The 10,949-nt window shown below is 33.9% G+C and overlaps 1 protein-coding gene and 1 long non-coding RNA gene across 2 annotated transcripts; both read left to right on the top strand.

Moving 5' to 3' along the window:
- Positions 1-637: 637 nt before the first annotated feature.
- Positions 638-4,256, top strand: LOC114170453 (organic cation/carnitine transporter 4-like). Its single transcript, XM_028055929.2, has 2 exons — positions 638-1,225; positions 2,820-4,256. Exons 1-2 carry the CDS (start codon positions 796-798, stop codon positions 4,106-4,108), a joined length of 1,719 nt encoding a protein of 572 aa, XP_027911730.1. The 5' UTR covers positions 638-795; the 3' UTR covers positions 4,109-4,256.
- Positions 4,257-5,438: 1,182 nt separating this feature from the next.
- Positions 5,439-7,826, top strand: LOC114169959 (uncharacterized). Its single transcript, XR_003601028.2, has 4 exons — positions 5,439-5,710; positions 5,782-5,861; positions 5,948-6,051; positions 7,439-7,826. It is a non-coding gene; the product is annotated as an uncharacterized LOC114169959 (long non-coding RNA).
- Positions 7,827-10,949: the final 3,123 nt, after the last annotated feature.

Here is a 10,949-nt window from a genome sequence, read left to right as displayed (position 1 = left end):
GAAAGACTACATATTAATTGATGGTTCGATAGCAAGTCGATAACGGATGACAAGATAAGCCCAAAAAACAACAAATCTTTCAATAATGGGTGACACCGTAGGCCGAACAGCAACAAATCTCACTAGGATAGTATCTATTACATAGATATGATATCATATTAAAAGTGAACTTTAAGCCTAACTCAATCCATAAAATTGGCTTCCAAAATGAATTTTTCACTCATTTATATACTATAAACTTGTCTTATCACTAATTTATATGAGATCTCCAACAATATATAATAACTTGAATTATGTATTTAAAATAAAATTTGAATTATTTATATAAAATTTTGTAAATACGAATACTTGTGTTTTCACCAACTAAAAACTAAAATTGATATGCACATTTCCTTTGCAATTATGTTATTTAATTTTGTTCATAATATACCTTTCTAGAAATTTTTGTTTTCAGCACATGTATCATTTATTATATAAAACTAACTGATCTTATATAAAACTAACTGATCTTATAACATGAGTAAATTTCAATCGGTGGATATAGAATAAAAATACATTATTCTTATATATTTCTCTTTTATTCTTGTGCGTAGCAGAATTCAAACAAACGAACAATTTAGATAAAATCTAAGAATAGAACTTTTACATGCTTGACAAATCCCACTGAGATCATTTTCACATTTTAGAAAATAAAAATAAAAATTCAACAACATTTAAAAGAAAGCAATGCAATCATTAACACCCTTCTAACATTCTCCTCTGCAAAGAATAAACGGAGGAAGGAGAAACTACCAAATGGCCACCAAGTCGACCACTGATTCAAAAGATCAAAGCACCGATCCGTCCAACCCGCCTTTCATTTGGGCGCCGGAGAAGCCCACCGGAGCTTCATCGGAGAAGCTCTGCATCGACGAGATACTGCAGAAGTATTGCGGCGAGTTCGGGCGGTGGCAACTTAGGCACTTCGTTCTCACCAGTCTGGCGTGGGCCTTGGAAGCCTTCCACACGATGATCATGATTTTCGCCGATCGCGAACCGGAGTGGCGGTGTCTCGACGGCGCGGCCGGTTGGGGATGCGACCCGGATGCCACAAGCGTGTGCCGGTTGGAACCGGGTTCGTGGGAGTGGGTGGGGGACTCGACCGTTGTGGAGTGGGGGCTGTTTTGCGCGGATAAGTTTAAGGTCGGGCTGGTTCAGGCCGTCTTCTTCGGCGGCTGTATGATCGGTTAGTTTTCTCTCTCACTGTTTACTGTTTCTCTCTCAACTGTCACGTAAGATGTATCTTATGTTATAATTACCATAATTTCATCAACCATAAATACACTAAACTACGAATAATGTAAATTGTTTTTATTCCTAGCTTTTAAACTTTTATAATACTGAAAGCTTTACCCGTACTCTTTTTTTTTTTTATATATGTTTCTATAAAATATCTAAAACTTTGAAAATCCAACATAAATTGTAGAAAAGTTTATATTTTATGGTGATAGAACGAAAATTGCCCCTTTTATGAATAGTTTCCTCAGAGGAATGAGATTGGAATAATGAGAAGTAACTATATACTAATGTCTAAAAGTTTGTTTTTATTTGAATTTGGAAATTTTAATTAATTAAAAATATAAATATTTTGATATTAGTAATATATAAAAATTAAACTCTTAGAAAAGAAGGTGAGGATAAACGTAGTCATAATAAGGTACTTTTGGCTAACTCATCATCATTTGCAAGAAAATTTAACGCCATTTGTCTTTTATTATGTTCTCACCTGTTGTCTTTTATTAGTTCTCACCTCTGCACGTGCAGGAGTTCAGGAATGCCATTCTTATCTTTGTTTTGTTCATATTTACAGTTAATGTTCAAATCTTTAAAAATAAATAAATTTTAACTACTTTATTTTATTTGATAATATTTTAAAAAAAATATCTCAATTTGTATTAATATCTGAAAATTAGTTAAATTCATATTTATACCATTTGACATTAATTAGAACATTTAAGAAGAGTCAAAAACCCATAATAATTTCATTGAATAGAATCTAAATGTAGAAACAAATAACTACAAATTTATCCCAGGAAACACAACCCGCCAATTTGCACGCTACGACAAGAAGCTGTTCTGGTGAAGCACTGTCGCCGCCAAATTCTTCGGCAACAAATATTCCTTACAGAGACGGTGGTATTTACTCTAAAATAGTATTATTGAAAAATAAAACCGTGGTGTGGCATTCTTGAAGTACGAACAACAATAGTACAAATAAATTTAATAACACGTGTTAAAGTGTGTAATGAAATATTTTCAAGATTTTATTTGTATGTTTATAATAGTTATTATAGATTAAAATAATTGTTTATAGAGATTTGCATTTCCTCCCTTCTCATTTCACTGCTTTTTATTAAAATTCCTAAACAACAAATTAAGCTTTACTTTACTAATCCGCTTCGGTACAAATCGATCTACCTTACCCTACCCATGCAAATAAAGACAAAATAACAATTAGGTAACGGATGTTGCAAATATTCTTAAACCTCAAATTGCCATTCTGGCTACATAATCAAGTTCAGATCGAATTACAGTATTTAGACAGATAGAGTCTTAGTTCCTAATTTAACTTTTATAGAAAAAATTATTTCCTTATAATAGTCGAGAATTAATTAATTTTGGCTTCTAATTAAAGATCATATTTTTCTTGAATATGAGAATTAAAAGCAAATAACTTTCTATACAAATTAATGAAAAATATCGTTTTTTTCTTTTTCCATGGTATCAATTACATTTTCATAAATAACACGAAATGTAACATCTGTTTGCAACAATTTCAGGTGCTGGAACATTTGGTCACCTTTCAGACTCAGTCCTCGGAAGAAAAGGCTCTCTCACAGTGGTTTGTGCCCTAAACACCATTTTTGGGACCTTGACAGCCTTCTCCCCCAGCTACTCTTTCTACATCTTATTCCGCTTCCTCACTGGTTGCAGCACCGGTGGCGTGGGTCTCTGCGCGTTCGTCCTCGCCACCGAGCCAGTGGGTCCCAGTTCCCGCGGCACCACCGGCATGTGCACCTTCTACTTCTTCTCTTCCGGCATCGCGATATTATCTGTCATTGCCTACATCTTTCCAACGTGGCGAAAACTCTATATAGCCTCTTCCATCCCCTCCCTCCTCTTCCTTCTCTTCATCCTCCCCTTCATTTCAGAGTCCCCAAGATGGTACCTCGTTAGAGGAAGAAAATCCGAAGCAATGAAAGTCATCACTGCCATGGCTACCGCCAACGGTAACCACATCCCAAAAGGGGTTCGTCTAATCCTAGACCACCAATCACCACAATTACCACCACCACCAATATCATCCTTATCATGCAACAGCATTCAAGAACAGGTATTAGCAGAGGTCAACTCCTTAAGCGAGTCCCAAAATCACGGGAAATTAATCTCTGATTCTATCCTTCTGGACTCACCCAAAGGATCGACATGCAACGGGGCGGTGGCTGGTTCGCTTGTCGACGTGATTCGCTCGCCGCTGACACGTTCCAGGTTGATCCTAGCCGTGGTCATCAATTTCCTATGCTCCGTTGTGTACTACGGCTTGAGTCTCAACGTGGTCAACCTCGACACCAACCTCTACCTCACCGTGATACTCAACGCCGTGGCGGAGATGCCGGCGTTCATGATAACAGCGATTTTTCTGGACCGGTGGGGGAGGAAGCCGTTGACCATAGCAACGTTGTGGTTCAGTGGCGTGTTCTGCTTTGCGGGGAGTTTGGTGAGAAACGTTGGGGTGTGGAAGGGTGTGAGAATGATGTGTGGGATTTTGGGAATTTTTGGAATGGCGGGGACGTATAATCTGCTGTTCATATACACGGCGGAGCTGTTCCCGACGGTGGTAAGGAACGCTGCGCTAGGGTGCGCCACGCAGGCGGCGCAGATGGGTGCGATACTGGCGCCGCTGGTGGTCGTTATGGGTGGGTCGTTTCCGTTTATGACTTTTGCTATGTGTGGACTTGGTGGTGGATTTTTCGCGTTTTATCTGCCGGAAACATTGAACCAACCTCTTTATGATACGTTAACGGGAATGGAGGCTACGGAAAATAGCATTACCTCTTCAATTGTATGACGGTGCTTTCACTTCTGGATTTTTTTATGCTACAGTCAAGGTCTTATTTATCACATAATTTTTGGTTTCGGTTGAAATCTGTGTTTGCGTTTTGTTTTTCATATACTTTATCGATGTTTTTATCGTCGTAATCTTCATTTTACTTGTTCTTTATATGTTAATGTTACTTTCTCAGAAAAAAAGATAAAAACAGTGTTTGTGGTTATTATTTAGGGATAATTCAACGTATAAAAATCAGATTGGATATTACATCATGAATTATAGAAAGAAAGGAAATTGTTTTTCAGTTCAGAAAAAAAGACAGCACAACTTTTAAATTATTAAAATAGGAAAAAAACTAATAAAAAATTATAACTGTTTTAATATTTATTTATTATTTTAACATCTTCGGGCAGGAAAAAAAAAAGGTTTAAACTAATGCGGTTTAGCAAGATTGATAATCAACTATGTTTTTATGTCTCCTGATAAAGGCATATAGCACATGTTACTCTTACACTGATTTTACTAGTTTGAGGATTTATAGTTTATTTTGTATATAACATAATAAATAAGATTTCTTTTTTCTTATAAGAGATTTGTTAGGATATATATGACATGCGATGATACATTGGCAGTTAAATTTGTGTCATGTATCGGTAAATATGTATTTGTATTTAATATTTTAAAATATTTTACTGATATTTCAATAACACATTTAATATATAAATCAATAGTTTTTTGATAATAATAATTTATAAAATTTTATGTTGAAAATGTTAATTTATTTGATTTTATTATGAATTCAATAAAAATAACCAAATATTTATCATACTTTAAAAAAAATTACATTTTAATATACGTATATATCACATATTTTATTATTTTTAAAATAAACATATAAAAATATCTTATAGGTATCATACTGATATACGCACGTCATAAATGACACATATATAATAAAGATAATAAAATTTCTAGCTTTCCTTTTTAAAAAGTATCAATAATTTTATTCACAACTAATTCGAATTAATTCTACGCCACAACAAGAATGTAGTATTTTAGCTTCCAAAAAGATGCGTTGATCCGTGTAGGAAATATAATGCATCGGCTAAACTCACGAAAATCCAACTATAATAAAAAAATTTATTTAAAAACAAAAAATATTTATTCCCGTCAAGTTTATCAAAATAGAATCTTTAATAATTTGAAAACAAATCCAAATGAATTGTTTGAGTGGGATGACCGACGCTTTGAAATTGTTGGCCTAGGATGGCCAACGCATAGGCTCCACAACTAAATAAATATATTTTTATTAGGTTAACTTAAGTGGAGAATTTTTCACAATTGGCTTATCGGCACAAGCTGCTGCAGTGAGGCGTGCTCCTTCGACGGGAGACGAGGCTTGTGAGAAGAGTGTGCGACGAGCTTCTGTCACCCTTCAACTCTATGACAGAGTGGTGGTTGTTCACTTCCTTCTCTGTGAACACCAAAGCAGAGCTTCCTTTTATACGACGGAGTGGTGGTTGGGAGGCGTGATTGGGAGGCCATTGAGTGGCAAAATCTGGACCTGCGAGGCGAGGGAGGGGTTTTCGTTCTCACTAGACAGATTTTTGAAGCGTTTAGGTGAGTGATTGAAGCCCCATTTGCTAAATTGATGATTTAAATCCCATTTGTTGATTAGCTTTTTGGTTTAGGGTTCCCAATTATTTCTTTGTGACTAAGTGTTTAAGGTGGAGGTGAAGGAGTTTTGGTGAGCTAAAATCTTGAACCTAAGGTGCGTTAAAGTGAGTTGCGTTTTTAATAGTAGTTGAACCGTATAGTATTTGATTTTTTTTAATCTCATTTTCTTTTTGGAATCAGGTAGTGCTATGATCGGAGGTAGTCTTGTGATTGGGATCAATGTGTTTGGGTGAAGTAAACACTTTGGATCGGAGGTGAAAGTTATGTTGGCAGCAATACATAAGGTCATATTTATCTTTGAGCAATAAGTAATGTTTATGCATGTATGGTTGGCTAGGGATAGCCACCATCAGGTTTGAATGCTCTTGTGCCTCTGATTGGTTTGCCTGATGTGATTTCAGGTCTGCAAGTGTGATTTTTGTAGGGTGTGTGTCTAGATTTTTGTGTGAGTCAAAAATCTTGTGAATTTTGTTGTTCAAAAGTGTAATCTTGGTGTGTGATTTATAAAACTTTTGAATATAGTGGAAACCAGACTCAAGTTGTCTTGGTAAACTGGATGTAGCTCTGTGATTGAGTGAACCAGTATAAAAACATATGTGCATTCTCCTTTCCCTCATCTCACTCTCTTTGAAACTCTTTAAAAACTCAAGAAAACCAAGCAATTTGATCTTTGGTGTGATTTAATGCGTTCTTGTGTAATTTGAGGTTTTATACTTGTTATAAATACTGATTGGAACAAGTCTTGTATGTAAAAGATTGTTGTTTGAGTTGAATTTGCGAATTTTGCATTTTGCATAATTCTCTGGTATTTTAGCCGACTGATTTGTCTTTTTAATCGACTTTTTCACAGCATCAAGAACAATTTAGTTTGTTGTTTTAAATTTTAATCGACTGAAAGTGTACTGGTCTGCTGCATTTACATCCAAACTTTCCAGTCTATTAGATTCAATTGAAAAGAGGTTTAAGCTTTCGAAAACTTTTATAAAGTCAATTCAACACCCCCCCCCCTTCTTGACTAAACTCACCATTTCAAAACTAATAAGAATTACACGAATATGATTATTAAAAGATTGATAATGAGGATTTTGATATCCTAGATTTAAAAAAAAAATATATGAAAATGATTATTTTATTGATTAACTTGATTTTGATATTTTGACATAATTAATTATGTTTTCATGATATTATAAAGATTTAAACTTTTGTGAAGTTATTTCATTCAATTGCAATTTTATTCAAAATGCAAGGTTTTGAAATGTTATGATGAAGTATTAGAGTTAAGGGAAAGACTCACTATTACTTTCTTTATTTTTCAGAGGAAAAAATAGAGACCTAACATGTAACAATGAGATTGTCTATCTTAACTTTCCATGTAATTTTGGATTCTATTAAAGCTACAACTGATACAATGTAACTTATTGTAAAGTATTTCAAACTAAGAAGTATCTTTAGTTGGTTGTAAAAGTATAAACAAACTTTTATTACAAACACCTTGATGAGTCATAATTTTTCCTTATTCCATTGTCTTTTTGTGCCATTCTTGAGGGTTGTTTTGTGCTTAATTGTCTTTTGTTAGTGCATTTTCCTCAATTGGGCTACATTGGACCAGTATTTCGAATTTTGAGTAATTTGGCATTAATTGGTCTAATTATTATTTCTAATTGTTTTTAGGTATTATGTGGAGTAAATTTTGGAGCTTGGACATTTATCTTAAGGTCAAGAGAGAGTTGTCACGTGATTTCCACATCATTGCCAAATCTGCGCCATGTTAGTTAGCATGTCCACGTCATTGGGTCAGCATTTTCAGCCCATAGTGGCATTTTTGTAATTTTGAGTGGCAGAATGACAGTTTTGTAATTATAAGCAGCTGTGGTGATGTGACCACGTGTTTTTTTAGGGTTTTCTTAGAGTAGCAGCCACACTCTCTTCTTCCCCATTCGGTTTTCACGTTCTAAGGACAACACTCACTTAGGATTTTTCGTTTTTGGTGATTACCATTGAAGCACCACCCAACTTAGGGTTTTCGCCCCCTTCAATAAAAATTTGTGTTTGTTCACTATTTCCCTACTCTTCTAATGCAATTTCGTTTTTGTTTGAATTGTTTTTCAAATTCCATGTCTAGCTAAGCTTTTGGTATTGATTCCTTGACGAAATTGAAATGAAACCATGAGTTTGTTGTTCGTTTTGAATTTTTGTTCTGGTATGCCCTTCTTCAAGTTGTGTTTTCATGGTAAAATATGAAATTGATGGATGCTTAATCTTAATTTCGTGTTTGTGCACCTAAAGCGATTTATAATCATGCTTAATGAGTGTGGATCTTTCATAGTATGCTTAATCTGTGGGTGTCAATTGCTTGAAGTATGCTTGGCTTAATGGCATATGTAATTCGTGTTAATTATCGGTTAGTTAATTAATTTTGGGTTTCATGAGAGAAAAGTAGATAGAACAATTAATTGTGTAATCTGTGATTGGTGGAATTTTAATTGAATCAAGGAATCAATACGTTTTGAAATCTTTTTAACTAAGTTTTGCAATTACGTTTTGTTAATTTTGTGTTTAAAATTGAATCTGCCAAACCAACCCCCCCCCCCCCCCCCCTCTTCTTTTGTTGAATCTGGAACATTTGAGTGAAAACAATGGTCATTAGAAGACGACCTTGAGTTAATTCTTGAGTACTGCATTTATATGTTTTATTTGGTCGAGTACGACTTGATCACACATATATGTATGTTAACATTTTATTCGCATAAATATCATGTATGTTTAACAAATGATGCATTTGAGTGATGTATTTTTTTTATGCTAGTATTTGTTAAAAGAATAAAAATTAATTTCCCTTATTAGACCAGTAAAGAACATCTAGTAGCACCAAGTTTTAGTTAGGGTGTTACACTTTTAACATCCAATAGGTGCATATGTTTCATCAAAACCAATTCTTTCCCTTTGATTATAACATTTAGCTACTAGCCTAGCTTCATTTGTAACAATATTACCATCCTCATCCATTTTATATCTAAACACCCATTTAGTACCACTCGTATTCATATCATCAGTTCTAGGAATTAGAGATCACACATCATTTCTAGTGAGTTGATTAAGTACATCATGCATAGCAAAAATCAAATTACTATTTTTAGGTTCAACTTGTGATACAAATACAACATGTTCACATAAATTATCAAGCTTCAGTGTAGTGGAAACTCCTTTATCCATATCACTAATAATGTTGTCCTTTGACAGTCCTTTAGGAGTGATCCAATCCTTAGGTAAGCTGTTGTGAACAACAGTTTCAATTAATTGATTTGCATTTTCAACTGATTCATTTTTTATTACAACTTGTTTTTGTAAATTGTATCATTTTTATCCTTCAACTAGGAGTACATCTTTGATGTTAAATGAGGATTCATTAGTTATTGTTCTTGCTTCAAGGAATTCTTCTTTGTTGTTATCTCCATAAGTCACGAATCATTCATTCTTTATGTTCAACTTTCAAAACTTTTATTGATTACCAATCATGTGCCTTGAACACCCACTATCTTGGTACCGTAAATCTTTCTTGTCACTCTTTAACAACTATGAAACAAATTTACATTACATGGTACCCTTAATAGGTTGGGTCCAACATGGTTAATCCCTTCTTAGTCCTTTTGGGATGCATTTCAAATATCCCTTAGGAACATCATATATTCTTGCGTTGTAGTTTTTAGAAACATGACCTTTTCTCAAACAATAATTGCAAGATAGGAAAGATATATCACTTGATTTTCTAGTGGAAAAGAAATTAGCAAACTTCTTGAGTTTCTTTTCACTTAAGGAATTATAGTCAATTCCAGTCTTTCCAAAAACACAATTTTGAGAGTCAAAAACAACTTCTAAATTTGTTTTTCCTCTTGTGAATCTTGCACAAGTTTTTAAAAGGCATTTGACTTTATTTTCCAAAACAGTACAGTTTTCATAAGGTTTTGAAATGAATTTATTTTCATAACAAGTTGAATTTTTGTAAATCAAATCCAGATTTTCAAAATCCTCTTTTAAATCATGTAATTTTATTTCCAATTGATTAACTATATTTTCTAACCAGTTGTTTAAACCTTTTAGCTGATTATTTATGACAACAATTATATTTGCTTTATTATGCAATTCCTCAAAAGCATGCAGTCATTGACTATAATCATTCTTATCTTTTGAGGACAGAGAACTTGTTTGACTTGATAATGATGACTCATTGCCAACCATGAGACACAAGTTTGCTTCTTCACTTTCTTCTTATGATTAGATATTTGCTGAATCATCATTATCTTTCCCAACAATGTATATGTTGGTATCGCGCAGCGGAATGTTTGAGCGTGCGAACAAAACCAAGAGGGGGGTGAATTGGTTTTTGAATAATAAAATTAATACTTTAAAATTTTTCCAAAATTTATCAAGTAGATCAATAAATAATTTCTTTATAACAAAATAATGGATGAAATAAATAGATAGAGAAGAAGATTGAACACAAGTATTTATACTGGTTCGGATCAAAAGACCCTACGTCCAGTTGTTAATCTCTTAAAAATAAGATTAACTAAATCACTAACAAGTAACAGATTTACAATCAGATATTTAGAGTGTAAGGAAAGAAAACACCTCTCTTGAATCACACAAGAGATGAACACCTTTCTCTAAATCACACAGAGAACCTTGACCTTAGCTTTCCTAGCAACAGCAACAACACTCAATCTCCTAGAACACCTCTCAGGAAAAGTTATCGCTCTACCCACACTAGGTTTTTCAAAGCTTCAATTGAGAACACTTCAGAGAACTCTCTTGCAGTCACAACACTAGTACTCTAGCTTCTCAAAAAGGTGATTGAGAAGTAACTCTGAAGTTCCTTAAATAGGGGTTCCAGAAATTAGGTCAAAAAGCTGAACAGTCGCGCCCAACAGACCAGGATAATCGATTATCACTAGTGATAATCGATTATTCCAGTGTGGTTTATGGAAAACAAATTTTTGAGCAGATAATCGATTATCAGAAGTAATAATCGATTATTCCAGTGCTTTCTTGAAAAAAATTGTTCAGCTCAGGATAATCGATTATTCCAAGTGATAATCGATTATCATTTTGATATTTCGAGAAATACTAGAATTTTCTTGTACAATACTGCTTCTAACTTAATCCAATTACAATTTACAAGATA

This window comes from Vigna unguiculata, chromosome 11, assembly GCF_037176805.1.
Source record: "Vigna unguiculata cultivar grain cowpea cultivar isolate G323 ecotype 2 chromosome 11, ASM3717680v1, whole genome shotgun sequence".
Classification (NCBI taxonomy): Eukaryota; Viridiplantae; Streptophyta; class Magnoliopsida; order Fabales; family Fabaceae; genus Vigna; species Vigna unguiculata.
This window is presented reverse-complemented; position numbering and strand designations above follow the sequence as displayed.